This window comes from Aspergillus brunneoviolaceus (assembly GCF_003184695.1).
Source record: "Aspergillus brunneoviolaceus CBS 621.78 unplaced genomic scaffold BO95scaffold_16, whole genome shotgun sequence".
Classification (NCBI taxonomy): Eukaryota; Fungi; Ascomycota; class Eurotiomycetes; order Eurotiales; family Aspergillaceae; genus Aspergillus; species Aspergillus brunneoviolaceus.
In genome coordinates this window covers 59,678-86,810 of record NW_020290746.1, presented here as the reverse complement: position 1 = coordinate 86,810, position 27,133 = coordinate 59,678, and the positions used below count along the sequence as shown (strand labels likewise).

Sequence of the window (27,133 nt, the reverse complement as noted above, 5' to 3'; positions counted from 1 at the left end):
CCGTTAAAAACTCCTGGAATATGCAGAAGCTACAAGTACTAAAAGTAACAGTTAAGAACGAACCGTGGACTGATTGGGTGACATATCTGGTTAGCAACCCGGCCACGTGAGCAAGCAGGCTACCTCTCTCCGCAACTGAGGCAGTGTAATTAATTATCCATCATTTCACCTGAAACTCCTACCTTTTGAAACCATCTACCATGATCAGATAACCCTGATACATGACTTAAAGAGGTTTACTGCAATTCTGAAGATACACCGCCTACAAGGCATAATCCAGCCTGCTGGTTGAACAACAACAAAGGATACATATTGCGGAGAACTTAGTTATCTCTCAAGAGCAGTCCTCTTTCTTCGCCCGCCACTCCTCTCTCAACACCTCATTTTCACCTCATGCCAACCCCAGCACCGCCATGCCACCCCACCACGCCGATCTCATTCGCAGTCTGAACGAGCTCTATACCCTACTATATCAACTCGGGGCCTATGAAGAGGCCAAGATTCTCCGACCAGAGGACAGCAGCATAGGAGGTCGACATCCCGAGGGGGCTATCAACAGCCCTGCGGCTCTGGCCGCCGGATTCACTCCGGCCGTGGTTGATGTGATGTACCAGATCCCATATCTCGATGTGGGGGTGCTGGAATTCCAGATCTGCCTCAATACCTTCTTGGTCAACTATCGAAGTGAGAAGGATTCCGACCAAGGGAGCTTCGAGGCGTGGCGATCGACCTGTTCCCCGGAGATCGAATTGCCCGAGAACACGGTAGCCTTGACGCAAGCCTCGGGTGGGGGGAGGACCTGGCTCTATGATGTGGGGACTGGTGTGTCTTCCTTCATCCTCTTCTCTTTCCCCGCTAAACTGTATCATTTCATTTCTTTTTCATTTTTTGTTTTCTACCTATTCTTTCTCTGATTTTCATGGTCCTGATTTACCTTATCCCAGGACTTATGCGCGACTGGGACTTTGAGAGTGAGGACGACCCCCTGGTAGTACCGGCCGATCTGCCCTCCAAGGTTCTGGCGCCCTATATCGAGAAATACAGGAGTCTGCACTATCTGATCACCCCGATGGAGTTGGTTTGTGCGTGGGAGCTGTTCATGGCTGGGCATCCGCCCGAGGACTGGGGGCCCTGGGACCGGTTGAATTGGTACATCGACTATGGGGAGTGGAAAGCGACCCGATATCTTAAGCAAATCTATCTGCAGTATGGCTGGAAAGTCACTCCCGGGATGTCTCTATCACAGGAGCAGTTCCGACGAGCGGACTATCTGCGGGCGAGAGACCAGTATTGGGCAGAGGTTGTTGCGCCCCTCGGCAAGGCAGCGGAAATGTTTCGAAGACAGCGGATGGTGGAGACGTGTGAGAATTGAATTCAACCTTGCTCCCCGAGCTGGATCGGAAACCAGAAGTCATGGGGACGTATCCCCTGGAATTACGCGCTGATTGCACGTTCACGCTCGACAGCCGACTGCTCTCTAAGCCTCGCCGCCTCGTTCAAGCTTATCGGCCAATCGCCTGTTTTACGCATAATAAGGTCTCTTAGCTCTTGTGGCAAGCCGAACTAGGCACCGAATTGGTTGAACACTGCGTTCTCCCTCTACTAGGTATGCTGTTGTGGTAACACGTTGCGGGAGGAGCAAATGCGGTAGTACGGGTCGATCAGCCAGATGGTGATAAGCTGCTGGTAACCCGGGAGATTAGGGTCATGGAGTGAGAAGGGCAGTGTCCGGTATCGCAAGGTATTAGGCTAGGTTAGGAAGTATTCCTGATGGGTGACAGTTACTGATCCCAGAGTCTGTAGCATCGGAGGGGCGTCACGGTAAGTCGCTGGGTCTTCGTCCGTCCGGGACAGACCAAAGACGTTTTACATTACATAGGGCTTTAGGGTGATCTCGAACGCGTCCAGATCGACCTCTTGCTGGAAGTCGATGCGCGTGTCGGTGATATTCTTAATATCGTAGTAGTATTGCGCTGCGGCGACTACGTGTTTATTTCGGAGCCCATCAACATGGTAGTCGGCATCTCCAGAAAAGTTTGGGTTCTCTGCGTTTAGCTCAATGCTGCTGACACGCACCATCACTTGCAAGCCCTGCTTACAAAATTGGCTCTGCAAACAGGCGGATTGATACTGGTGATCCTGGGGTGGTGGAGGGGGGTCCTCAAACACCACTTTAGAAGGTTTCCTTATATCAACAATCGGCCTCCCAGTTCTGCCTAGTTTCTACTCATCATAGAAGTATGAGATACCAGCTCCAGGAGACCCGAAAGCGTGAAGTCGACCCCATTTCTCTTGTACATGTGTCAATGCAGAAGAGCAGAAAGAACGGAGACTCCAAGACGGCGTGAGAAGCCAGAGCCGGATGTGTGTCGTTCACCCAAGCCACCGGCAGCAACGGCAGCCCACACGCTAACTATGTAGTGGTCATGGTTCTTATACCGTAAAACTGTGGTATGAGGGTTTAGACTCACATGGCTTCAAAACTGCTGACTCGCACTCGACAAGTAATCTTAGATCTACAACATGCCGATAAGCGGAAGACACTATACTATTTACGGGCGAATTGGCAAAATGGCCCTTTGAAGACGTGCGATTGACTGCATGCCTCCTTCCTTCATTTGTAATAGCGCTTTACTATGCTCTCTCTCCATCCGACCTTGATGCCCCCCAAGCCCATTCATCCATTCCGGAAATCCCCTTGCTGTATCGACTCGCTCTCTTCTGTGACATAGGGCACGGGTGTTGCCCGCCTACAGCGGGACCACCGAAGTATACTAGCCCTAACCGTCCGAGCGGGAGATCACGAACCTCTCCACCACGAGCTATTCGTACCATTGACAACTGGTCCCGCAGACCACGGATACCTGCGAGCGCTTACCCCGTGGCGGCGTGTGGATCTGGTGATCGCCCGACCCGGCGCACCATTATGGAGTCGACGCGGCCCGGCATCCAAAACCTGACCAAAAATCCCTTAGTTCTAACCCTCACGCGGGGTCCTGATCAGCTCCGGCGCGGCTGCCGGCAGGTGACATCGTCAAGATTGGTCCGGGTTGGGAGGAGGGCCAATACGAAAATGAACAAGTTGGTAGAAGTCTGCATCTACTTCGAAGTTTGAGGTGACAGAAGCGTTTGGTTTCTCTTATCTTTTCACGAAGATGATGACGTTTTTTTGGTCTCATCGTTGGACAATGTACCGCACTGCATTGCAATGCGCACAGCATACACTGGGAAATAAGCCCGAAGAAGGGTTCGATCATACACGTATCTTTTGTTGGAAGAGCGTCTCTCAACCCCTTTTTCAGGCAACATGAAATGCAGACCCAAGGGTGATACCCAAAACTCTCCATGCAAACATTAAAAAAAGAATATAGTTCGTCATTCTGTCTTCATGCCCCTCGCTCGCCGCCCCAGCAAAGAAGACACACAGAGAAAGGGGAGAAAAAAAGGGAGAGGATGGACATCATTTCAGCATTACCCATTTGAATCGAAAAAGTCCCACCAAACACACCAAACAGCTGTTGTATATGTGGGGGCGGGGGGCGGCTGGTGAATCAGGTCATAACCCACTCAAGGGTGGAAGTAGCTTAAAAAAGGTTCATGTTGGGTTAGCTTCTGCATTTCGGCATCTTTGCATCTCTGCATCCGCTTTCTGCTATATTTTTACAGGCCTGTGTCCGCACATGAGAATGGACTCCCGACTGTTCCTTCTCGGTAGCTGATGATCACACTTTCGATGGAGGCCTGTTCGAGTGTAAGTTTTGGAGAATAGGCGTGATGGGTGATGAACTGCGCGCTTCCAAGGACGGGGCAAACGAGGGACGAGAAAAAAAGAGGGGGAGGCAGGAGGATATGAACCTACATAAGTACCCGGTCCCAAGAAGAACAACCCCGCGAGAATCAACCCGACGTTCACGATGAAACCCAACCAGCCCTTCCACCCGCGATTCTTATAGAATCCCGGCCCGTATTCCTCGCGGCGCATGCGCAGGTACGCCGTACCCCAGAAGATGAACCCGAAGAACGAGTCGAACAGGGCGCTCATGATGGACTCTAGATCGGAGAAGAAGGGGATGACCTCTGCGATAATGAAGGCGGCGATCCACAGACAACACAAAATCCCGGCCCAGGCGGCCCAGCCGACGACGGTGTGGTTGCCCTTGTGGCGGGTGCCGTCGAAGAGGCGAAAGAAGAGGAAGCGGGCGGAGACGGAGGCGTACAAGACGCCCAGAAACACGAGTGTGGGGATCATGAAGGAGAAGGAGACCTTCTTGTAAGTCTCGTTGCCGAGGGAGCCGAACGCGGGCGAGGTGATGTATTGATTACCGGTGTAGGCGTACACGATGGCGCCGACGAGGGAGAAGACGATGATCTCGGCGATGGTGACGGCGGTGACGGACTTCCAGAAGTCCTTGGGCTCGCGCATCTCAGCGATGAAGCTCGGAAGCGTGATCTGGCCGATGAAGGTGTAGCTGATGTTGAGGAATGCGCTGACGCCCGAGACGAAGGTGGTACCGGCCACCGGCACAGCGGTCACGATGGGGTCGCCCTTGGCCGGAGTGTAGCCGGCCGGGTGGTCTTCGATAGCGGAGAAGATAAGGGCGAGCATAACGGAGATGAAAGTGGTGAACGCGGAGAGGGTGGCCACCTTGGAGAGCGCGTCGAAGGTCCGCGGGAGGGAACAAACGAATGAGATGACCGCCGTCACAACGGAGAAGACAATTGTACAGGCTCCATGTCCAGTGATCGTATTGAGATATTCTGCGCCAACGAGACAATGGAGGCCCTAGGGACAATTAGTTTCAGAGCTTGCAAGGTCTGATGTGCGACATTGTCTCTACCTGAATGAAGGTGTTGTTCAGCAGGAACATGACAGCCGTCAAGTACCAGACCACCTTCGAATCCCAGAAAATCATCTGTCCAATGTCGCACACATCGCGTACGTGAGGATGTCGCAAACAGAAACGCCTGAATATGTGAGTTATATCCTGCGGCGCGCGTGAAATTGTGTGACGTACCAAATGATCAACGAAGTATACAGCACAGTCATGGCAATAAACACTGTCAGAATCAATCCAGGTACTAACCCCAGAACGGAGTAGGACCAGGGAAACGACATGATAGCCAGACAGATGTACTCGGAGAAGAGAAGCGCCGCCGTCTAGAGACCAGGGCTCATATTAGCACGAATACTCACTCACTTCCCAGTGATAGCTTTGCGGCCACGCACCTTTTGCCAACTACATGTGCGATACTTGATGGAGTTCTCTGCCTCCATTTGAATTTGTCTGCCCACTTCCCCTTCAGAGTCCGAGCTCGACCCGGGCTGTAATTTCTGGCTCTCCAGGTCCGCATGTTTCGTCTCGTCGGTCAGACTGTGCTCGGGGACAGAGGAGCGGCCCGTGGGCTCGGGGACGGTGGACTCCGCCATTTTATGGAGCGGACAAGCCGCTGGTGTAGGGAGCGAGCGAGAATGGAAGCTGAAAATAAGAGGGAAACCTTCGGAGGCATGTACTGCGCTTGGAGGGAAAAAAAGAGTCTGGTTTTGTGGGGAGAGAGAGTCTTAGTCGCGGCATCAGCACATGGATAGAGTGTGGGGAAACTTACCTTAGACTGAGGAGAATGACTGACTGACTCAGTCAGTGACTGACAAGCAATGGAAACAGTACTCTTATGAAGTACTGGAAACCAGAAGTAAGTTGTCAGAGTGAGGGAAGTAGAGATTGCGCAGGAAAGATGCAAGAGCTGGGCAGCTGAAATCTTTCCACCCACTGAGAGACAGACAGACAGACAGAAAGAATAGACAAGAGGGTGCGCCGATCGCCCCGGGTCGAGGCTAGGCTAGCCCCGAAGGAACAGGCAGAAAGTTCCCAAGCAGTCAATCAATGAGCAATAAGATGAAAGAAAGACTGGTTGCAATCTCCGACCCCAACTAAGGTTGTTCCCTGTTCGGATTTTGCAGCGACGGACTCGGAAGTTCTGCTTTCATGAGATGACGTAGCAGGCCCTTCCCGCGGAACAACAACAGCATACTGCAGTATGTATGGCTGAGCATTGACAATTGGGCTCCATAGTAAGGTTTGGGACTGTTGAGTATTGCTATAGTAATAATCTTCGCTGCCATTGGCATGAAGATATCGAGTAACAAGAACTTCCAGCGACCGTTTGTCTTCATCATGGATAGTGCTACAAACTACTCGGTACAGTTTCCTCCCCGCCCGCCGCACTCGGCAATTCCCCGCTCCACACCAGTTGTCGGACGCTCTCTGGGGCGGATGGACCCGATCAGCATGCATTTCCTTCTTAGTCTGACCTCCCGCCCCGCATTCGGCCTGTTGACATTCCACTGGACTTGCTCCTGCAGAGATAATAGTTTATGCTTGAATCTCAATCGCAATACTTCTTCCGCTGAAACAGCATTCCAATGATACCAACATCGACTGTGCAAGGCGCATCATGCGATCATTTCTAATACTTTTCAAAGGATTTAAATCCCAGTCCAGTCCATAGTGGAGCCTACCAGAAATCTCTGCTGACCAGGGCTGCATCAAAGAAAAAAAAAATCGAAAAGTAGGAAGAGGGGCAAACGGAAGTTGGACCTCGAATTAACCTCTAGCACGCTATGCGCTAGTTGATGGCGTGCTTCCAAGGTTGTTGTTTGTTCACATTGCCTTTCCACGTGTGAGATGTCGGACCTTACCATGTTTCTCCATGCACACACACACCTCCAAAATAACCAGGTTACTCGCCCGGGTGTCGGGGATGTCCGAATCGAGCAGATCGATTTTGGCTGGAAAGAAAAACTGGCCCAGTGTGGCTGAACGCTATGATGTCATCCGCCCCGACCGAGTGGGTGAAGCGCAGCGCCACAATCCCGCACTAGTGGCTGGAACTGCCAACGGCTCTGCAATTCTAGACCGTCTCTACTGTCACTGTTCATATGAAGTTCATACGATTGTTTACGTCTGACTGATGAGATGCGCCATGTGAAAGTTGTGAAAATGAAGTAAAAAAGAAATACTACATAGAGCTTTTGTGGTATCTGCAGGATGCGATTGACTAAATACAACAAGAACCTGGGTTTCACATACCCTCGTCTTCCCCAGCCAGCAGGGCCGCATAATCCTCCATCGACGCGAAGGTAGGCAGGTGCTTGAGCTTGCGCCGCTTCTTGCGCCCACTGTCCTTCTCCTTCTCCTTCTCGTCCTTGGACGCACTCGGCAGGTGAGCGTCGAGCTCCACGTCCGACGGCAGCTCTTCGTCGCTGTCGATAAACGCCTCCTCGTCCGAGACGTCCATGTCGAACGCCTCCTCGTCGTCCGAGGGCTCCTCCTCTGCCTTGGCCTTCTTCGTCTTCTTGGCCGGGGCAGGGACCTCGTCGATGTCCTCCATCTCGTCGTCAGAGTCGAGGTTGATCTCCACTTCATCGTCACCGCCGGCTTCTTCATCGTCGCTCTGGTCGTAGGCAGACTCCAAGTCGTCCAGATCCAGGTCGTCGTCGTCGCTGACGCCAGCTTCCAGGTCGGGCCGAGAGTCCACCAGGGCCTTCCAGATCTCGGACTCGGCGTCGCTGAGCTCGCCGTCCTCGTCCTCGTCACCCGCATCCTTGTCGGCCTTCTTCTTGCGAGCCTTGTCCTTCTCCTGGCCCTTGCCGATCCGGTTGAAGTACTCGTGGAAGAAGACATCCTCCGCCGCCACATCCTCCGCCTTCTTCTTCCAGAAGGCTTCCGAGTTGAGCGGCAGCTGCGCGCCAGTCTTGACGGCAGCGACAAGGCGATCCTTGGCGTCGGTGCCGGCAAGAGGCTGCATGATCGAGGCTCCACGGGTGGCCGCAGCCGCCTTAGGAGTGCGGTAAACGAAACGGTCGAGGAAGTGGGTGAGAGTATGGATAGTCAAGTCGGGCTGTCCGCTCATCACCTGGTGATCAAGTAAATGAGCCGCGTTGACCGAGACGGAGGGATGGAAGTGAGACAGGTAGGGCAGCTGGAAGTCGAAAGTCAGTAACTGCAGAATCATGGCCGAATAGCTATACGTACAAGTTCCCAGAGACACGTGCGGTCGGCGTTGCTGTGTTCGGGGTCTCTTTTGCGGGGGTCGTAACGAGTAGACGGCTTCTCGGGTTTGGTCTCTTCGGGCTGTTCCTGAGGCTCATCGTCCTCGTCAGGAACGTCTCGGAAGACTTCCTCCTCATCGTCTTCGTTCAGCTCGGGCTGGTCGAACAAGGCGCGGAGATCGGGGAACGTCTTCTCCAGCTCACGAATCAAGTAGAAGACACCGCAAATGAATGCGGGCTGGTGCATTCCGAGGATCTGAAGGAGACGCTTGACAAAGGCCTTGACACGGCGAGTGTTTAAGTCATTCTTCAAGGACTTAAACAACAGATTGAGGTAAAGGGATTGCTTGGAGGACGTTGCCAGGCGTGGATCAAGCAGCGATTCGTACAGAGTCCGATAGAAGCGATCCGCACCGACCTGGTGGGATGCCGTCAATTGCTGGATCAGCATGAGGGCCTGGATACTCGTGTTGAAGTTGGAAGAGTGCGTGATGCGGAAAAGAGTGCCGAGGTGCTTCGTCAGGCTGATCTATGCGTTAGCTTGGTCATGATGCACGGAGAATATAGGACATACCGTTCACTGTCCGAGCTTGTAAAGGGATAAGCTCGGTTCACACCGGTCAAGACCGCGGATGTCAACTTGTCTTGCATCTCTTCAGTTTGCGCCTGACCCTTGTCGTCGTCCTTGCCCTTGCCCTTGCCCTTGTTTCCGAATTTGCCATGCCTCTTGCCCTTGTAACCCTTGCCCTTGTCTTCCTTGGCAGGCTTCAATAGCGAAACGAAGAGGGCAAAATAGATGTCGAGCAATTTCTCAGCGACCTTCTCCTCCTTGACACTCAGGACCGTCTGGTTGAGCGAGATGATAGCATAATACTTGGCGTGCTGGCTTTGACCAGGCCGGAAGAGGACCTCCTCAACAGCTGAAATAATCGTGGACTTCATGAGAGGATGCGCCTGCTCGAGTTGCAAAAGTAGGTAAGAGGCCCGCGAGGCAATCTTCTTAGACGTGTCACCAAGCTTGTTCACCAACAGGCGCAACAGATTCGTCTCCTGCTCAGGCTTCTCCTTCAACAGTTCGTAGACGTAGCTGACAGCGCGAGAGCGAGAGAAATCGATCTCGTCGTTGCACCAGACTTCGAGAATCTTGAGAACCTCGAAGTACTGATCCTTTAGGAAATGTTCGTAGGCCCAGACGATCAGGTGGCTGTTCTGAAGACCATTGGGAAGAGCATCTCCCTCAGCCCAGCGGTTGCTCACACCTTGCAAGGCAGCCACAAGCGATGGCTGGTTGGCGAAGGCCCGGAGTCTGCGATCGCTGGGCAAGATGGTTCCCTGGGCGAACATATCTTTGAGCGACCGAAGAACTTCAACGGCCTGAGCACGACTGCGCTTCTTTCCGAGGGCAATCAAGTTCTCCAGAGCCTTGGTGTTGTGAAGGGGCGATTCTTGTACGGCAAGCGTCAAAGCGGAGATCTTATCGCTAAGCGTACCAGTGGACATAATAGTACTGTAGAACTTGTGGGATGAAGAGGCAGAAGCTGCTTGCGCGTCTGCGTATTCTTTAGCCTCCTTTTCGAGAAGCGAGTTTGCGTAAGTGTGGAATCGCTCGATCAGGTGGCGGGCAACAGGGTTCGATTCCTTCTTCGCAATGGGTGGAAGTTCGATCATGAACCAGTCGGACCTCGGAGGAACGGACTGATCGTCTGGTCAGCATGTTTAGCCGGAAACATGGATGAGTTGACTCACCAATTTGGAGAACTCCTTCGGGAAGATGTTCTCAGGAGCGGCCTGCTTGACGGCCTTCTTGTCCTCCTTCGGGGCTGGCGTGGGAGGTTCATCCTCTGAGGCATCTTCTTCGTCCTCTCCCACGTCCTCCTCATCATCTTCAGCATCGACTTCGATGCCTCCAGTCTCTTCGTCTTCATCTTCCTCTTCCTCTTCCTCTTCATCTTCCCCTTCAACTTCGTCGTCTTCAAGGTCATCCGGAACCACCTGGCCTGCGGCAGCCAGCATGCTAGCCAGCTCCTTCCTCAGGATGTCATCCTCAGACTTGCCCTTGGATTTCTTCTCGGTGGCATCCTCAACCTCGGACTCGGAGTCAACACCGGCCAAGAGATCCAAGTCCTCTTCCGTACCCCCCAGGGCCAGAATCTCCTGCCGTAGAACATCGTCGCCATCCTCCTTGCTCTTCGGCTTTCCCTTTCCAATGTCCTTCGTCGCCTCCCCAGCAATCACATCACCATTGCGATCGCGCTTCTTTCCCTTGTTGTTCTTATCGTCGGCGGACGTCTGCTTCGGCTGAGGTTTCGACGCAACCGGCTGGTTCTTCTTGGGGGTATCAGCCGGTGCCGACTTTCCTTTGCCGTTCTTCGACTTCTGCTTGGCGTTGTTCTGATCCTTCAAGCGCTGTTCGATCTTCTGTCGCAAGCCGGCGAATGCACTCTCCTCCAACTGGGGGAGAGACTCAGCGGCAGGGGTGGGATTTTTGGCGGCAGCACCGCCACCAACACCCTTACCTAGAGGGATGTTGTTCGCTCCAGAGGAGGAGGAGCCTTTGCCCTTATTGCCTTTGGCCATATTGACAGGGTGGGATGAATGGCCAAAATGCTTGCTCTCCTTCAACTTTTTTTCTGCCGCCCTAAAAATTATGGGGGATCCGCTTCTTTCCAGGCCGCCGGAGAAATGGGCGGGCCGATTTGCCCGTAGTAGTACTGGCTGCCCGACGCTCGGACCACGTCAATTATTCCCATTGGGTTTAGTGCCTGGGCCGATAAGAACCGCGCTTCTTTCTTGGGGATTGCCGCGCATTGCCAGCGGAGATGTGAATATCTCTTTCCCCGTTGGAAAACACCTCGAGGCTGTGCTTCGGGATTTTGGCTCTTCATGTTCTCGCGCATACGCCCTACAGTGGGCCGAGCGCCCGGAGTCTCTCGAGTGCACCTTAGCGTCATTCAATTCGGGTATAGAACGTCCAAGAACGCCTTTCATGTATGAGGTATCTTCCGCCATAGCTTGTATAAGATCTAACTAGTCATACTGTCAGACCGATGGCAGGACTCGCATATCGAATTTTTGGATTCCGACGGGAGGTATCACGAAGAAGCCGGTGGAGGGTGAAAGAGGTACGCTACTAAACTGAATCATCGATCACGTTCTATGCAACTGACGCTACACAGAGGACACAAATGACCTCCTAGTGAGGGGTGGCTTCTTGCGACAGGTTCTGTCAGCTCTCGTCTTGGCAAGTACTGGGCTAATCAAATGCATAGGCGTACGCGGGCATTTTTCACATGCTGCCATTGGGGTTGCGCGTGCAGGATAAGCTTGAGAGACTCATAGATAAGCACATGCAGTCAGTCGGTAAGTCTACGGCATCATGATTGTTGTGTTCCTACTGAGGCGTCTAATTCATAATAATTAGGTGCATCTAAGGTGTCACTCTCGTCGATATCATCCCAAGAGCTCTGGGAGCAATCGGGACGCCTCAAAGAGGGGTCGGATGTAAGCCTCTTGCTCTCTTCTCAGCTGTGAGCTCTCTCTAATCAACCGGCAGGTCTTCCGTTTCCTTGACCGCAAAGAAGCACGCTTCATTCTCGCGCCCACTCATGAAGAGGAGATTACAACTCTTGTCGGGAGTCTTACCAAGTCGTACCGAGATCTGCCCGTGCGCGTGTACCAGATTTGTCAGTAAAGCTTTCCCACGCTTCTCGACCAAGTCTAACCGTAGAATAGCGAGAAAATACAGAGATGAGCAGAGACCCCGGCAGGGTCTTCTTCGCGGTCGAGAATTCATCATGAAAGACATGTACACGTTCGACTACAGTCCCGAGACCGCTCTCCAGACTTACGTGGCTGTCAAAGGCGCCTACACACGGCTTTTCGACGAGCTCAAAATCCCCTATCTGGTCGCTGCTGCGGACTCGGGTAATATGGGCGGGAGCCTGAGCCACGAGTTCCACTTCCCCAGTGCGAAGGGTGAAGACACAGTCATCAGCTGCACCAGTTGCGACAATGTGTATAACGAGGAGCTCGCGGACGGAAAGGCTCACGCTGGCGTGGACGAACAGCCTCAGACCCATCAGAGACCTGGCTTCGACACCGGTGAGAACTCCGGTGAGGCCACGCCCGCCGTCTCAGTCGGTCTGTGGATGTCCATCTCGAAAGACAAGAACACGCTGCTGCGGTGCTGGTTTCCGCAGTACACCATCCAAGAAAGCCCTGTGGAGAGAGAGGTGAACTCCCACGCCGTCAAGTCCATCGCCGAGGCCGCTGGGATGGAAATCGACATCAGCGTCGAGAACCCGCTCCAGCAATGGGCCACGCACGTCAAGCTCCACAAGGCTTCCGCTCAGCGCCCGCGGATCGTGGATCTGTATGACTCGCGCGTGCGCGCATACAAGCGCCCCCCGCTTACCGACACGTTGGAGGAGGTCGGCTGCACAGCGGAGGACGTGGATTTCTCGAAGCTGGATCGCTTCCCAGGCACGAACAGCCATCTCAACTTGGTGCGGGTCCACGAGGGCGACCGATGCTCCAAATGCGGCGAGGGTCTGGCACAGACGCACAAGGCAGTCGAGCTCGGTCACACATTCCATCTAGGCGCCCGCTACAGCGATGTCCTCAAGGCCACCGTGATGGTCGACCAATCTGCTATGCCCAAGAACAAAGACAGCAACAAATCCGGCCCCCAGACCGTACCCATGGAGATGGGCTGCCACGGAATCGGCGTCTCGCGCATGATTACTGCGGTAGCGGACAGCCTGGCGGACGGCAAGGGACTGAACTGGCCTCGCGTCATCGCGCCGTACGAAGTCATCATCGTGCCGGGCAAGGGGCTCGAGGCGGAAGCGGAGAAGGTCTACGACGCACTGACCGTGGCGCCTACTTCTGCCTTGGATGTGATTCTGGATGATCGCGACAAGCAAATGGGCTGGAAGCTCGGCGATGCGGACCTGATCGGATACCCGGTCATCATTGTGGTTGGTAAGGGATGGAAGAAACAGCAAACCTTGGAGGTGCAATGCCGTCGGCTGAGCGTGCGTGAGGATGTCACACTTAAGGCTCTTCCGGCGTTTGTGCAATCTCTGCTGCAGCGATTGTAAGCGCTTTCGCGTGGGTTGTAGGCTATGCTGATATCCGAGATCGGGGCTATGCTGTGTTCTTCCCGAGGCTGAGTGGCACGGAGCTTTGTAAGATAGAAAGGCAATTCAAAGAAAAATTAGAAGTAGATTGACCGCAAATTATACCCCACTCCTTTCAAATGTGCTGATAAAGAAGATGAGTCAACTTCTTAGATCACTGGTGAGATCTATCATTGAAAGGTCAGAGCATAAAGAAGTTTTAGGCAGTCTGCCTGGAACTATTGAACTCTTGGCATCCCCGGGTGCTGGGTATTGTTCACCGTGCCTGGAAAAGAATCACCAAACCTCAACTATATAAGGCGACCGATCAATCCACTAGATTGACGCAACTCACCAAGCCCATCAATACTTGACCGATCAACACCAATCGATCGATCTTCATCCTTTTCACACACACAAACACACACGCACCTCTTAAAAATTACCGACAACCATGTCCACAACACCAGATTCTGACCCCACCACCACCGCCGCCCCGCCAGCGGTGACAACCATCCCCCGCGTCGGCATCGCCGTCCTCATCTTCGGGCGCGCCAACCAAGTCCTGCTGGGCGAACGCAAAGGCAGCCACGGCGCCGGCACCTGGGCCCTGCCGGGGGGCCACCTGGAGCCCGGCGAGACGTGGGCCGCGTGCGCCGCCCGCGAGGTCCTCGAGGAGACCAACCTGGCCGTTTCGGGGCTCCGCTTCCTGACGGCCACCAACGACGTGATGGCCGCCGAGAACAAGCACTACATCACCATCTACCTGGGGTGCACGCCGACGCGGCGCGAGGATTGCAGGGCCCCGCCGCCCGTCATGGAGCCCAACAAGTGCCGCGAGTGGCGCTGGGTGGAGTGGGAGGAGGTCACGCGGTGGTATCGGCTGCAGGACGAGGCGGAGAAACTGGCTGCCACAGACTTCACTGCTAGGAATTCTGCTAAGAATCCCGCTAGGCTGGGGCTCGAGCATCCGTTGTTCTTGCCGCTCATGAACCTCTTTCGGCAGCAGCAGTATTGGTTGCCGTTGCAGGAGTATCAGTTGTTGACTGGGTGGGAGGAGGATCGCTAGGTGATGATTAGGGAAATGAGGTTATGCATATTATGATGTTTTCGATAATGGATTTATTATTCTTATGTATCTTTTTGTGACTACGTTTTGTACTTTTAGACTTGTTGATCACTTTGTTGACGTTTACTTCGCTCTGGGAGTTAATTTTATTCAGTGCACTGTATAGTGAGTAAGCTGCGCCTTAACTGATATAACTAATGGATGGACAATGAACCATCTACTTGACTCCTCACTACGACGCATGTGCCTTCTTCTCTTTTGTACATACTTGTACCATTCACCCATCTTGAAGGTTCATATCTGGTATGCCTCTCAGATTACTGCATCAATATAGCATGTATCTTGTGCCTGTTTGTGGAGACTTCATGTCCTGCAAGGCATTGTCTTTTGTACCAGTTCGGCACAGTAGGATAGGATGCTCGAATTATAGAATAAATTGCGAGACAGTCATCATAAGGACTAGAGACCCCTACCTTTTTTCTTGGTGAGAACAGAAGAGAATGCCACAGCCTTGGTTCTGCCATGCAGCTCTAGCAATAGCACTGCACAAAAAGAAACCTGAAATAAGCCGTACGAACGGGGTCAGTGGAAGCGCTTAATACTTGAAAAGAGCTTCTCAATAGACTCCTAGAAGACCCTTAGGTTGCAAAGGGGTTTCACGCATTACGACCCAAGCTTGACTGATGTTCCGATTCCTCCAAAACAGATGGCAGTAGTTTTGCTTGGGTGACTACTTCCCCAAAACCCCCAACATCTCCCCAACTTCTCCAACACCACTTCACAAACCCTCCCAGACTCATACGGTCATGCACAAGATCAGAGACAATCCCTCGCTATTCCCGGAGCAAATACCTATTCCAAGGACACAGGAAGACTGGAAGAGCTTTGACAAACAGATGACGTCCATACATGCCCTGACAGTCCTCCAAGCCATGCGACAATCGGATGACCTTGAAGCCTCTAATGGCTACAAATTGGCTGGCTTGTCCCAGTCTCTCTCATAAATACGGCATTACAGCCCCTCCTAATTATTTCTTTACTCTTCAGAAACTATCTCAAGCTAAATTGAACCCCTGACAGCGCAAATTTCTCTCCTCCATCAATCAATGATGAGGGTCCCGAGCAACACCATTGTTGTTTTTCCCCCCGGGGCCTGGAACCCCAGCAGTGCGTACGATGAGTTCCGTCAACTATTATCCCAGAGGGATAGACCATCTCTTCAACGGTGCCGAACCTCCCAACAAAGGACTGCGCGACGATTCGAAACACCTCCGTCAAATCTTGGCCGACCTAGCCGACCAAGGCAAGAGAATCCTCTTAGTTGGTCATTCCTACGGTGGCATGGTCATCTCTGCTGCATCTACGGGTCTGGGCTTGGAGGAACGCACGCAGGCTGGCAAGTCCGGAGGTGTGATCCGCTTGGTCTACATGGCTGCATTTGTCGCGCCCCGAGGGAGGAGCCTGAAGGACATGATCAATGGGGAACTCTGGCCGTGGATGCTCGTCCAGGTGAGCTTTTCACTGCGATCGCGACGGAATACCTTACTAAAATATCCGCCAGGGAAACTATGTTCGCCGCGACCCGGCCGTAGACTTGATCCAAGATGTGCCGGCCGAAGTCAAAGAGAAGTTATCGGCAGCTTTGCACGGCCACATCTGCCTCGCTGCATTTCTTGAGCCAAGTACCGACGAGCCGTGGCGTACGATTCCAAGTGCGTATATTGTCTGCGATGAGGACCAAGCGCTTCCGCCTGCGATCCAGGATCACATGATCCGGTCTCTGATTGACCCTCAAGTTTTCCGGTTGAAGAGTGGCCACTCGCCGTTTCTGAGTATGCCCAATGAGACGGCTGAGATTTTGGAGCAGCTTTGTCAGTGATGATGTGTGAGTAGTGGATCAGAGTGGGAGGGTATACATGTGGCGGAGATTCAGACTACTTTCAATGTATTTAATTCTCATCTTATCATCTCTGTCATAATATGGCAACTCTGGGATCACAGATGTAGTTGATGCGTCCCTCCACTGGACCCTCGGCCTACAGTCCCACAACCAGCCACGCTGGTACTGACCTGGGTCCATAATTGCCTACCAGCAACGATTTATTTTAAGCTGACAGTAATCACCACCCTAAGATCCTTATCCGCGAACTCCCGCAATCTTCCAACCGTGCTGAACAAATTGTCCCGAATGGACCTTTTCTCCAAAATTGGAGATATTTGGAGAAAACTGGAAACCGGGAAAGAAGCCATGGACAGACCCGCTCACCAATGCTTACGCACGGATAACTATGTTGTATATTTACCATAGAGAGAAGGAACTGCAAATCCAGAATGACCAGTAAGTTCGTCATCTTGCCAAATACCGCGGTTATTTCAGCGGCACGAATCGCTATTATCTTCGCTGCACCACGGCACTTCACCACTCAACAACCAACCCACTTTACTTTGCTCTAACTCAACAACCCACCCCTCGAGGAAAATGGCACCAACCCCCAAGCCCCTCATCCGCCTAACCCTCCTCCTCAAGAAGCGCAACGACATCACCCACGAGGAATTCCACCATCACTGGACCCATGTCCACGAACCGCTCGTCAGTGCCTGGCTGCGCCGTCACGGGGTGATCAGATATGTCCAGGTATGGTACCTGGCCTCTCCTGCCCTCTCAAATTTGAAAGCATCTTTCTGTTTACCGTTTTTATGTTTGTTTCTCCAAGGCCTGGTCTAATATATGTACTGTATAGTACCACCAACTGCCCGAACTCCGCGCCAAAGCCACCGCCCTGTGGGAGTTTCTGGGTGCCGATTCCATCTCGGACTGGGATGGTCACGCTCAGCTCTACGTGCCGTCCCTGGACTGCATCGCCAACGCGCTCAACGACCCGTTCTACAGGGAGGTGGTCGTCCCCGACGAGGAGAAGTTCATTTCAGTCCGGTCGTGCCAGAGGACTGTTGGGTATGAAGAGTGCTTTATCGAGGATAACCGCCGGGTGGAGAGGTAGTTGCTCCTGTAGCTCTGAAGGAGATTGAGTGGTTTATGGTGACTGTGGGCGGAGCTATAGGTGATGGTGGGGAGGCTACAGAGGGCTATCGTGCTGTTTTGTTCTGGATATACTTCTGAAGGAGCCGACAGCGAAGCATGAGCTAGAGCCTACAAGATGCGGCAGCATTGGTTCCAATTGTAGTGAAAGAGATCTATAACGCTCAAGATCCAAGCATTTCTCTAACAGTAGCTATCTGCAATGCAAATAGTCTCGTACCTCATCCGATAAAGAGTTCCTGTACAATCGCGCACAGCCATTGGCTCCGGCTGGCAACCTTGGCACAGCCATCAATGTAGAATAGAATTGACTGCACAATTACTAAGCATCACAACCCCAGCACAAAAGAAATAAACCAACAAATCAATCCCCCCCCACCTACCACCTCCCATAGTCTACAAACCGCAGCCGCAAACCAAGCTTCACCCGCACTCCAACCCCAAGCTACGAGTTCAGGTTTGCTGTGCAGTAAACCAGCGCCTACACCAGCGCTCCCACGACCCACATTACAACCATCTCACCTCTTCATCCCACCCATAATCCAAACTCGACAGACAGACAGACACAACACCCCCGAAATGTCCGAACCCAACTCCTCCGACCCCCCACCAGGCTCAGGTACGTCCACTCCCCACACCCCAATCCCCTCCCCCCACCAAAACCACCCATACTAACCTTACTCCCCCGGAAATTAAAAGTAAACATTGCCTCCCTGAGCGTCCCCCAACTCCGCGCCCTACAGACCCGCCTCTCCTCGGAACTCGAGCACCTGACGACCTCGCACGCGAAGCTGCGCGCCGCCCAGCTGAAGTTCCGGGACTGCGTGCGCTCCATCAACGAGGGGGTGGTCGGGTCGGCCAAGAAGGGCACCGCGGGGGGCCCGGACCAGGAGATTCTGGTGCCGCTGACGAGCTCGCTGTACGTGCGCGGCAGACTGGCGGATCGGGAGAAGGTGCTCGTTGATGTCGGGACGGGGTTTTATGTTGAGAAGGTATTTCCTCCCCCCTTTTTTTGTGGGAGTTGGTTGCTTTGGGCTGGGATGGGTTGGGGAATGATTGGGTTTGGGATGATACTGGGGATGATTTGGGAGCTTGAATTTTTGGAAGTGGTGGAACGCGTGGGCTAATTTGTTTTTCTCGCTAGACTGCTCCCAAAGCCATCGAGTTCTACGAGAATAAGGTCAAGGATCTGGAGACCAACCTCACCGAGTTGGAGAAGATTGTACAGACTAAGAGTCAGCAGCAGAGGCTCTTTGAAGATGGTATGTTGCGTTGCCCTACTTGTCAGCCATCCGGCAAAGAGTTTCTGAAAATTCACATCAATTTCATATTATTACCATTACTACCGCTAACTCTTCCGTGATCAGCTTTGAGACAGAAATTGCTGGCCGAAGGGGCTGCATCCTCCGCTTCCGCTACCGCCGGTGCAGGTTAGTTGATATGCCACTTGAATTAGGTACAGAAACAAAGCAAAGAACAAAAAAAACAGGCATTAATCGATCCTCTTGCCATGGTATTAAAACAACATTCTGAAAAAGAGAACGTAGCTCTCCACACTACCCCGAAGGGCAGTCGTCCTGGTGACTTAGAACAAAGTCCCGAGGTCTGCATCTAGAGCTCTAGCATTGCCGCTGGAGGCCGGGCTTGTCGAACGATCATCAGACTTAGCCTTGACACTTCCGGTGGCTGGAAGGGTGCGGGGCGGTCCGGACCTTAGAAGGGCTGCAACCCGTTTGATCAGATCGATGAATTCCCAGAGACCCTGGGACTTGTCCTCCGACTCATTTGCGGCCGGGAAAAAGGTCTGAAGATTCGGATCGTACTTGGCTGCATGTCCCACGGGCATATTGGCATGTTTACCCAGCAAATTGTCCCAAGTGAAGTCGAAGACCGATGCTCCCCAAGAAACTCGAGGTTTTCCAAAGGGTGCCAGCAGGTTCAGAGAAGCCGAATCATTTGCGGAGGTTCGGGTGTATTCGTCGTATCGCGCTATCTCCAGAATATATCTGGTCCCCTTCAGGCGGTAACGAATAGCCGTCTTCTCGATGAAGCGGGAGACTGGTGCTGAGGCTTGGAAGATGACTTTGCGAACAGGATTAGCCGAGATGTCACCCATAACATCGTTGCTCTTGAAATTGATCGTGTGGGAGAATTCGCGTAAAGCTCTCTCGATTGCAGTTGCTTCATAGAACTCCAGCGATGCAATTTCCAGCTGCCAATCAGACCTATCACGATGATTAGAATCGCGGAACAGGATACTGGACACAAAGCATGTCGGACAGACTCACCTTTCAAAGTCGATGATTCCAACCTGCAAGGGTGAGCGCGAGTCCTTAACTTGGCCGAGCTTGCGTGGCTTAAGCCAGCGGCTTTGCGTCATTGCGTAATCGCGTGCTCCAGAACATTTCGCGAACTCGGCCTCCAAGCGTAGCAGAGAATTCTTTTGACCGGAGAATTCGAAGTTCACAGAGAATGCTGGCTCGGGCTGTTTCAGGGAGTCCATGGTACGGTCGTACGGCTCAAGAAGATTGGTGGCAGAAAGCAGTCTAGGAAGCAACACAGACTGGTCGATCTTCAGACTGTTAACTTGTCAGCTCTGGATCACGGATTTAGGACAAGAAAAGATCACTCGCGTACCCTGGGATCAGGCGACCCTTCGTATTCTCATGGAACAACATCTCACGGAATTCCTCAAAGCCCCACGCCGGTTTTCCCTGCGATGGCTGACGGTAGTAATCGAGCACGAACAAGCCGATATTGGCTCTCATGCGAAGGTGTCCACGCACGTAAATTACACTTTTCAAGCATTTGTCAATCACTTTGAGAAGATGGGCATTGTTCCTTGATCGGATCAGCTCAGCTCGGCCCGGCCAACTATCCATATCGGCCTTGCTCATTGGAATTGTGCGAAAAAGTGGTCTAACAAAGCCCGCCTCTTTTCTCGCGGAGACCTCACCATGGCCGCTTCCAAGGGGCTCAATCAAGTAGATTTTGGACTTGACGAGACTGTTTGCCATAATCTCGGCCCATTTGTTGCGCAGGAGCTGGACAAGCTGGCCAATTTTGGCTTGCTCGTAGCCGAGAGCGCAGATGTGATCAGGCAATTCCTTGTCGACGAACAGGTGACACGTGAACCTAATACGAATAGGATCAAGAGCTTCCAGGTCGGTGCCAAGGGCATCACGCATGGAGGGACCCTCCTTCGGCCACAGAAAGAGTAACTAGTTGAGAGCTTGAGGTCAGAAGATTGAAGATTGATTTGGTAGTTGTCATGACAACTCTTTACTAACCTTCTCAGAGAACATAAAGTCGAGCTCAGGTGCCTTCCGGTATGCGAGAATCAAGGCATCTTCTAGCTCAAGTTGATCCGCAAGATCCTCCTTCCCAGCAGAATAGGCAGAGGTCTTCGTCCATTCCCTTTTCTTGGGCATGGTAATGGTGTCGCATCTAGCAAGAATGCTCTGAATGAGATTGGTAGCCTCAGAGACCTGATATGATGCCCCCCAGAGATGAATCACCTATATACATCAGCTATCTAGTAGTCATTTGGACAAATGTCAGTTGGGCAAGACACATACATCATGATTACCGGCGGGTGGGTCGACGTAGGCTCCGGTCTTTCGACAGATGTCTTCGAAGACATCATGGCGTCCCTGCTGTCCAAATGGGCGTCGAGATGAGACCGACCGAGCCGCAGTGCAAAATCTAGTCAGTCAGCACTTACTTCATGTCTTGTCTTGGGAATTAATACTTACGAATCTCTGATCTCTTTGAAAGTGCGTGGAAGCCTGATAGTTCCTGCACCAACCGATATTAGTTTGAGTCAAGCTGGACGAGAGAATAATCCTTACCTGCAGGCTGGGCGCCATTTCTCCATTGAGACTTCGCGGGGGACTCCCCGGGAAGATGGGTCTGGGGCGAAGATGAGCCTCTTTTGCCTCTTGAAGCACCGCGTCCTCTGTGAGCGCGAGCTGTTTCTCGGGCAGGGGCGGGGTTGTGACATGTAGTGTTCTTGTTCACAGATGTGACAGATGCCTCATGAACATGCTCGGCTCCGGGAGTGGACTCAGGCTGTGATGCAATGTTTTGCACGTGTGACGCTTCGGTCTCAAACGGGATCTTTTGAGGGCCTGGTCGTCCGTAACCGGGCAGAGCCCATTCTAAGAGTAGAGGATCAGTATCTTGCTCCGGAGCATGGAACCAGCAGGGCTCAGACAACTTTACCTTTGGCTCCAGAGGCCTCGAAGCTGGTGATTGATTAGTATTCTATTCTTGATCTGACGGCAACAGGACAGCTTACTCCATGTTGAGCGAGACCTTCCAGCCAAAATTGGGGTGAGTACTGAGGGGATACTCCTCGACTGAAGCACTCACTGAACAAATTGATCAAAGACCGAGAAGGATGAATGAAGAACTAATATTGAGTGGATGAGCAACGGAGCTGACGCCTGCTGACGGGGAGGTGTAATTAGATGGGAGAAGAAGAGAAGAAAGATGCCAACAGAGTGGGAACTTACCGGAGTGACTTGAGGGGGGAGGGGCAACGAAGAGGAAGAACAGAGGGGCACAACAGCCACAAGACAAACAGCACTCAGCGGCCTTCACAGGCCAATATTCTGTTTAATACGTGCAATTGGCCAGTGTAAGAATTAATCAAAAGGAGAAACTGCTTGTAATCCAATCGCCCAGTAGCTGTCTCGGCAGCCTGCATTCACCGCTGGAGCAAAGAAAAGTGAAGTTGGTGCTTGCCTTCTCCGGAATGTCACCAGGAGCTGTATCCATGGACTTTGAAGACTGTCAAAATATACCTGCAAACGCGATTTTCCTTCATCGATAACTCTTTTGCAAGCTTGGGGTGTTACGGACAGGCAGTAACAGCGCTTGCTGCCTCGTTTAGCAGCGAAGTATAGCGCACGTCATCTTATTGGCGCGGAGATCCCAGTGCGGGAGCTAACCCTAAAGGGGAATAGCGGCACAAGCGCGCGGCAGGCGCGCCTTTTCGGGTTTCCCTCATCAACATATTGATCATAATTGATCAATTGTCTCTCCCTTGGCTGGGACTCCGACTATCACAAGACAATGGCCTCCGACTCCTCAAGCCAAGCACCTGGCTTGCAGTCGCGCAAGCCCAATGCACGGAAACGTGCCCAGCTATGGATGACCAAGGGTGGCCTTGTCCGAGACGACTCCGATGATGAGCTGGGGGAAGAAGACCACCCATGGGAGTGGATCTACGACACAGAGGTCACTGATGATCAGGACAGCAAACCGACGGCCGACTCTACGCAGGATACCCCGAAATCGATGCGCAGACGCTCCGTCCGTCCGAATGCCAAACGCTCACGGAAGATAATCGGTGCTCGCATGGGCTCGTTCGAATGCGCCTTGGGCCAGGTGGTGCTGCTCAAGTCCCCAGAGCCTGGCAAGGATTGGATTGGAATCATCACAGAATTTTTGGAACAAGATGATGATGATGACGAGATCATCAAGTCGGCCAATATCATGTGGTTCGCTTCTCCGGACGAGTTCATGTCGACGAAGAACAAGAGACGATCGGACGCGCTGCCCAACGAACAGTACTTGACGGCGGACTTCAATGTCAACCCCCTCACCTCAATCAACGGCAGAGCCACGGTCATGTCGAAGGATGCGTTCTACGCCAAATATCCTGGTGGTGTCCCTCCGAAGGGAAAGGAAGCTCTGGCAGATTTCAACAAGTGCATTGTGTGTCGCAGAGGAGTGAACCAAGTTCAGGGAAGATATACCGAAGAGTTCATCTGGGAAGAGGTCTATCGAGAGGATAGACTGTTTGACCTCATTGATATGATCAAGTCTGGGCTCAAGGTTGCGAAGAAACGGAAGCAGGTTGATAACGATGTGAGTACAACGGGTTGCTTTGTCACAACTTCTCAAGCTAACGACTTGAAGTATGTGGAAAGTAAAAGTGAAGAGAATGTTGCTCCGAGTACACCCAGGAAAAGGCAGAAAGTGGCTTCGAGTGCCACCCCTCAATCCAGACGTCAGAAATCCTTGACCACCCCGACTCATAAGAGGTATGTGAACGTACGGCATCAAAACACATCCTGCCACAGTCTCACAGTTCGTCATAGGATCGTTGTCAAAAAGCCACTCGAGTTTACTCCTCTTGGTACCCGTATCCTCTCACCATCACAACTAGCCTCTCCATATCGACAAGCGCGGACTCTCCTCCATGTGTCTACCGTGCCGCAATCACTCCCTTGCCGGAAGACGGAGTTTGACGCGGTCTACAGCCATCTCAGCGCAGCCATCATGGAAGGAACGGGTACTTGTATCTACATCTCTGGCACACCCGGAACGGGTAAGACAGCAACCGTTCGCGAGGTGGTGGCCCAGTTAAACGCCGCCGTCTTGGCGGAAGAGATGGACGATTTCATCTTCGTTGAAATCAACGGCATGAAGGTGACTGACCCTCATCAGTCTTACTCTCTGCTCTGGGAGGCCCTCAAAGGTGATCGTGTATCCCCGTCTCACGCTTTAGATCTTCTTGAACGGGAGTTCTCGCACCCTTCTCCCCGGCGAGTGTCCTGCGTCGTCTTGATGGACGAACTCGACCAGCTCGTCACCAAGAACCAGTCGGTGATGTATAATTTCTTCAACTGGCCCGCCCTACGACACTCCCGCCTCATCGTCCTCGCTGTCGCCAATACCATGGATCTCCCCGAGCGAACCCTAAGCAACAAGATCTCCAGCCGTCTCGGCCTCACCCGTATCACCTTCCCTGGCTACAAACACACCGACCTAATGGAAATCATAAGTACACGACTGGCCAACGTGCCAGGTAACATCGTGGACGCGGATGCCATCCAATTCGCCAGCCGCAAAGTCGCCGCCGTCAGCGGTGATGCGCGTCGCGCCCTGGACATCTGCCGCCGCGCCGTCGAGATCGCCGAACAGCAAGCCAACGAGGCCGCTCGTAAAGAGCCCCTCGAAACCATCGACGAAGACGACACCGAGTCGATGCCCCCGACCCCGAGTAAAACCCCCGCTCGCAAAGACCGGGCGTCCAACAAGAATGCCCTCCTCCCCTCGTCCCCGCAGAAGAGACCCCAATCCACCACCACTGGCACCAACAAACCCATCGTCGGGCGCGTCACCATCGCCACTATCAAACAAGCCATCCAAGAAGCCACCTCTACCCCGCTACAGCAGTCCCTCCGCTGTCTCCCCCTGGCCGCGAAACTCTTCCTCGCCGCCCTCCTCGCCCGGGTGCGCCGCACCGGCATCTCCGAGACCACCGTCGGCGACGTCATCGACGAAGCCAAGCGCATCGCCGATGCAGCCGTTGCCGTCGCCAGTGCGGCCGGCGTCGGCATCCGGGAGTTCTTGCTTGTTGGCGGCAGCGGCGCGCGGGTGCGTGCGCTGGGATCGGCGGCCATGGAGCTCATGAACTCCGGTGTGCTGGCGTTAGAGCATAGTGCGGGCGCGAAGGGACCTCTCGGCAGCGCGGCCATTCCGCATCGGGGTGACCGTAGCGGGAAGGTGCGATTGCGGGTTGCAGCGGAAGATGTGCGCTCGGCGTTCTGTGATGATGCAGAGGCCAAGGGGTTGGGACTGGGCATTGAGCAGTAATCCATTCGTTTAGATGAGCACACGTGATAGACCACTGTATTTGTACGATATTAGCATAGGAATAATGATACCCACGGTTTTGAGCACAGGCATAACGGGATCGATTACGTAGACACAAGTTGATTTGAGCTTACGAGCTAATTCGGGGGATATGGGAAGGTTGAGAGCTCGAGATCGGTGCTCAGCCTATCATTCTATGGTACATCTAGATAGTCCATAGTATACCAGCAAGAAAGAGAAATCCAAAACACAAACGCTGGACGCCATAGTGCATAAAATAACAAAAGACGAAGGATAACATCCGCAACCACCAGAGCAGAAGCAGAAAAGCATGAGAAGATTTTGTCACATTCGAGTACCGTGAACATGTTTGAACGTCCACGGAAGGGGGGTATTTTCCAAAAGAGGATATGAGGTTTAGAGGTAGATGGAAGGAAGAAGAAAAGGGGCAATGAGTAAGTGAGGGAAGGAGGTACATAGTTCCTGAACAGGGACTAATACCTCTGCCGACCGAGGGTGGGAGCCCAGGTGACCGGATGCGACTCGGGGGTGGCCTCGTCGTCCTGCTTCCAGATCTTGATGGTCTTGTCGGCTTCACCGGTGATGAGGCGCAGACCCGTGCGGTCGAAGGTGGAGGACATGATGCCGGCCTCGGCCTCGAGGGAGCCGGGCTGGGCGGTGGACTCGATGGTCTGGTACTGGTAGCCGGTCTTCCAGTCCCAGAAGCACATGGAGCCGTTGTCGCCGCCGGAGAAGAGGACGTTGTCCTCGTTGGCGGCGAGGGTGTTGATGATGGCGTTGTGGCCCTCGAAGTTCTGCATGAACTCGCCCTCGGGGCACTTCCACTGCTTGATGGAGCCGGTGCTGGCGCTGGCGAAGGTGAACTCGCGCGGGTGGGTGACGATGTTGCGGACGCCCTTCTTGTGGTGCGTCAGCACGCCCATCGACTTGCCGGCCGCCAGGTCCCAGAGCCGCACGGTCGAGTCGAGGGAGCCCGTGATGATCTGCGGGTCGGCTTCCTGGCACTTGACGTCGGCGACGGTGCCGCGGTGGCCGGACAGGACGTGGACGTTGCTGCGCGTGCGCATGTCCCAGACGCGGGCCACGCCGTCGCGACCGCCGGTGACGAGGAGGTCCAGGCGCGGGTGCAGGTCCAGCGTGTACACGCCGCTCAGGTGGCCGTGGTAGTGGCGGATGACCTTGTTGGTCTCGAGGTCCCAGCACTTCACCATCTTGTCCTCACCGCAGGAAAAGAGGTACGGGTGCCGCGGGGAGACGGCCAGGCCGCGCACGGTCGAGATGTGGCCGGTGAGGGTGAGCCGCAGCGCGCCGGTGGCCAGATTCCAGATCTTAATCGTCCGGTCACCCGCACCACTGGCGAACCATTCGTTGTTGGGCTCGACCGCCAAGCTGCGCACCCAGCCCAGGTGGCCGGATATCACCCGCATGAGCTTCCACGGCGCATGCCAGTCGGGTCTCTGTTGTCGCGTCGCCGAGGGTCGCTGGATCAGGCTCTTGGGTTCGTTCTCACCACCGACGCCGCCCGCCGCCGGCCCGGGGGCCTTCTTGACCAGCGCCATCGACGCGCCGCTGCCGTCTGCGGCCGAGGCCTTGGTCTGAGATTGGATCTTGGGTCGTTTGGCGCGTCCACTGGCGGCCGCCGCCGCTGCAGCGGCTTGCTTCGCGGCGAGGGCGGGGGGCAATTCTCTGACATCGTCGTATTCTGCTTTGCGTCGGTAGGAAAGTCCAATGGAGCCGCTTGCGACCGAGGGGGTGACCATCAGGTAGTCGGGGCCAAAGAGTTCAGCGGTACGCTTTGCCGATAAGCGCACGGCCTCGTCGGGCGATGTGGAGGGAACGACGTCCATTGTGTAGGTAGGTAGGTGAGGAGGAGATTCGAGGTGATGGCGTGGGCGATTAGTCGGGGGCGTCCTGATCCCTCAGGACAGGGATACAGTGGCTTTCAAACTTGAGAGATTCCGTAGAAGAGTTGCACACAGCAAAATAGAATCTAAGGGTGTAATTGTAGTCAATGTACGTGGCAATGTCGGAGAGGCGTTGAATGAAATAATGGTCGGTAGTTCGAAGATGTGGTGAAGTTGCAGAGCTGCGGACTGGAGAAGCGAAGCTCTGGTTTTCCGCGGATGTCGATGCCTAAGGCGTAAATGAGGTGTCGAGGCAGCGGTTCTCCGCATCTTCAGGCCAACAATCGGATCATCAAATCAACCCCGCCGCAAACAAGAAAC

At 53.6% G+C, this 27,133-nt stretch overlaps 11 protein-coding genes across 11 annotated transcripts; 7 read left to right on the top strand and 4 right to left on the bottom strand.

Moving 5' to 3' along the window:
• Positions 1–413: 413 nt before the first annotated feature.
• BO95DRAFT_429573 (uncharacterized protein) lies at positions 414–1,372 on the top strand (the record flags this gene model as incomplete). Its single annotated transcript, XM_025584895.1, has 2 exons — positions 414–822; positions 945–1,372. 2 exons carry the CDS (start codon positions 414–416, stop codon positions 1,370–1,372), a joined length of 837 nt encoding a protein of 278 aa, XP_025444700.1.
• A 494-nt stretch (positions 1,373–1,866) lies between these two features.
• On the bottom strand, positions 1,867–5,428 carry BO95DRAFT_461265 (putative neutral amino acid permease; the record flags this gene model as incomplete). Its single annotated transcript, XM_025588806.1, has 5 exons — positions 1,867–1,982; positions 3,868–4,783; positions 4,839–4,965; positions 5,016–5,158; positions 5,228–5,428. 5 exons carry the CDS (start codon positions 5,426–5,428, stop codon positions 1,867–1,869), a joined length of 1,503 nt encoding a protein of 500 aa, XP_025444699.1.
• A 1,532-nt stretch (positions 5,429–6,960) lies between these two features.
• On the bottom strand, positions 6,961–10,648 carry BO95DRAFT_384176 (RNA-binding ribosome biosynthesis protein MAK21). Its single transcript, XM_025583443.1, has 4 exons — positions 9,797–10,648; positions 8,625–9,745; positions 8,034–8,574; positions 6,961–7,980 (listed from the first exon to the last, which is right to left on the bottom strand). The coding sequence occupies exons 1-4, from the start codon at positions 10,625–10,627 to the stop codon at positions 7,081–7,083; spliced, it is 3,393 nt and encodes a 1,130-aa protein (XP_025444698.1). The 5' UTR covers positions 10,628–10,648; the 3' UTR covers positions 6,961–7,080.
• A 285-nt stretch (positions 10,649–10,933) lies between these two features.
• Positions 10,934–13,152, top strand: BO95DRAFT_357249 (putative proline--tRNA ligase AIM10; the record flags this gene model as incomplete). Its single annotated transcript, XM_025582343.1, has 7 exons — positions 10,934–11,038; positions 11,094–11,172; positions 11,227–11,270; positions 11,320–11,410; positions 11,472–11,551; positions 11,604–11,733; positions 11,783–13,152. 7 exons carry the CDS (start codon positions 10,934–10,936, stop codon positions 13,150–13,152), a joined length of 1,899 nt encoding a protein of 632 aa, XP_025444697.1.
• Positions 13,153–13,624: 472 nt separating this feature from the next.
• BO95DRAFT_357160 (nucleotide triphosphate diphosphatase NUDT15) lies at positions 13,625–14,239 on the top strand (the record flags this gene model as incomplete). Its single annotated transcript, XM_025582340.1, has 2 exons — positions 13,625–14,046; positions 14,101–14,239. 2 exons carry the CDS (start codon positions 13,625–13,627, stop codon positions 14,237–14,239), a joined length of 561 nt encoding a protein of 186 aa, XP_025444696.1.
• Positions 14,240–15,412: 1,173 nt separating this feature from the next.
• BO95DRAFT_357288 (alpha/beta hydrolase) lies at positions 15,413–16,118 on the top strand (the record flags this gene model as incomplete). Its single annotated transcript, XM_025582347.1, has 2 exons — positions 15,413–15,748; positions 15,801–16,118. Coding segments are annotated over 2 exons (654 nt in total), but the record flags the coding sequence as incomplete, so codon positions are not given.
• A 504-nt stretch (positions 16,119–16,622) lies between these two features.
• On the top strand, positions 16,623–17,347 carry BO95DRAFT_512445 (EthD domain-containing protein). Its single transcript, XM_025591517.1, has 2 exons — positions 16,623–16,874; positions 16,981–17,347. Exons 1-2 carry the CDS (start codon positions 16,719–16,721, stop codon positions 17,236–17,238), a joined length of 414 nt encoding a protein of 137 aa, XP_025444694.1. The 5' UTR covers positions 16,623–16,718; the 3' UTR covers positions 17,239–17,347.
• A 338-nt stretch (positions 17,348–17,685) lies between these two features.
• Positions 17,686–18,786, top strand: BO95DRAFT_58720 (prefoldin subunit 5). The gene is made up of 4 exons (XM_025592075.1): positions 17,686–17,895; positions 17,976–18,268; positions 18,421–18,538; positions 18,644–18,786. The coding sequence occupies exons 1-4, from the start codon at positions 17,856–17,858 to the stop codon at positions 18,709–18,711; spliced, it is 519 nt and encodes a 172-aa protein (XP_025444693.1). The 5' UTR covers positions 17,686–17,855; the 3' UTR covers positions 18,712–18,786.
• BO95DRAFT_512443 (uncharacterized protein) lies at positions 18,603–21,581 on the bottom strand (the record flags this gene model as incomplete). Its single annotated transcript, XM_025591516.1, has 9 exons — positions 18,603–19,501; positions 19,565–19,855; positions 19,914–20,497; positions 20,567–20,794; positions 20,855–20,981; positions 21,032–21,074; positions 21,128–21,436; positions 21,501–21,523; positions 21,577–21,581. The coding sequence occupies 9 exons, from the start codon at positions 21,579–21,581 to the stop codon at positions 18,862–18,864; spliced, it is 2,250 nt and encodes a 749-aa protein (XP_025444692.1). The 3' UTR covers positions 18,603–18,861.
• Positions 21,582–22,338: 757 nt separating this feature from the next.
• BO95DRAFT_384159 (origin recognition complex subunit 1) lies at positions 22,339–24,946 on the top strand. Its single transcript, XM_025583442.1, has 3 exons — positions 22,339–23,153; positions 23,205–23,329; positions 23,387–24,946. Exons 1-3 carry the CDS (start codon positions 22,356–22,358, stop codon positions 24,885–24,887), a joined length of 2,424 nt encoding a protein of 807 aa, XP_025444691.1. The 5' UTR covers positions 22,339–22,355; the 3' UTR covers positions 24,888–24,946.
• Positions 24,947–25,052: 106 nt separating this feature from the next.
• On the bottom strand, positions 25,053–26,975 carry BO95DRAFT_440483 (WD40 repeat domain-containing protein). Its single transcript, XM_025585978.1, has one exon. It carries the CDS (start codon positions 26,753–26,755, stop codon positions 25,382–25,384), a length of 1,374 nt encoding a protein of 457 aa, XP_025444690.1. The 5' UTR covers positions 26,756–26,975; the 3' UTR covers positions 25,053–25,381.
• Between the last annotated feature and the right edge of the window lie 158 nt (positions 26,976–27,133).

Excerpts from the sequence above, each read along its gene's own strand:
- BO95DRAFT_58720 (XM_025592075.1), top strand. The coding sequence starts at position 17,856 with ATGTCCGAACCCAACTCCTCCGACCCCCCACCAGGCTCAG. Across the intron at positions 18,269-18,420 it reads CGGGGTTTTATGTTGAGAAG|ACTGCTCCCAAAGCCATCGA; the intron begins GTATTTCCTCCC and ends TTTTCTCGCTAG. Across the intron at positions 18,539-18,643 it reads GCAGAGGCTCTTTGAAGATG|CTTTGAGACAGAAATTGCTG; the intron begins GTATGTTGCGTT and ends TTCCGTGATCAG.
- BO95DRAFT_384159 (XM_025583442.1), top strand. The coding sequence starts at position 22,356 with ATGGCCTCCGACTCCTCAAGCCAAGCACCTGGCTTGCAGTCGCGCAAG. Across the intron at positions 23,154-23,204 it reads GGAAGCAGGTTGATAACGAT|TATGTGGAAAGTAAAAGTGA; the intron begins GTGAGTACAACG and ends AACGACTTGAAG. Across the intron at positions 23,330-23,386 it reads ACCACCCCGACTCATAAGAG|GATCGTTGTCAAAAAGCCAC; the intron begins GTATGTGAACGT and ends AGTTCGTCATAG.
- BO95DRAFT_440483 (XM_025585978.1), bottom strand. The coding sequence starts at position 26,755 with ATGGACGTCGTTCCCTCCACATCGCCCGACGAGGCCGTGCGCTTATCG.
- BO95DRAFT_512445 (XM_025591517.1), top strand. The coding sequence starts at position 16,719 with ATGGCACCAACCCCCAAGCCCCTCATCCGCCTAACCCTCCTCCTCAAG. Across the intron at positions 16,875-16,980 it reads GGGTGATCAGATATGTCCAG|TACCACCAACTGCCCGAACT; the intron begins GTATGGTACCTG and ends TGTACTGTATAG.
- BO95DRAFT_384176 (XM_025583443.1), bottom strand. The coding sequence starts at position 10,627 with ATGGCCAAAGGCAATAAGGGCAAAGGCTCCTCCTCCTCTGGAGCGAAC. Across the intron at positions 9,746-9,796 it reads CGAAGGAGTTCTCCAAATTG|TCCGTTCCTCCGAGGTCCGA; the intron begins GTGAGTCAACTC and ends CCAGACGATCAG. Across the intron at positions 7,981-8,033 it reads GCACGTGTCTCTGGGAACTT|CTGCCCTACCTGTCTCACTT; the intron begins GTACGTATAGCT and ends TTCGACTTCCAG.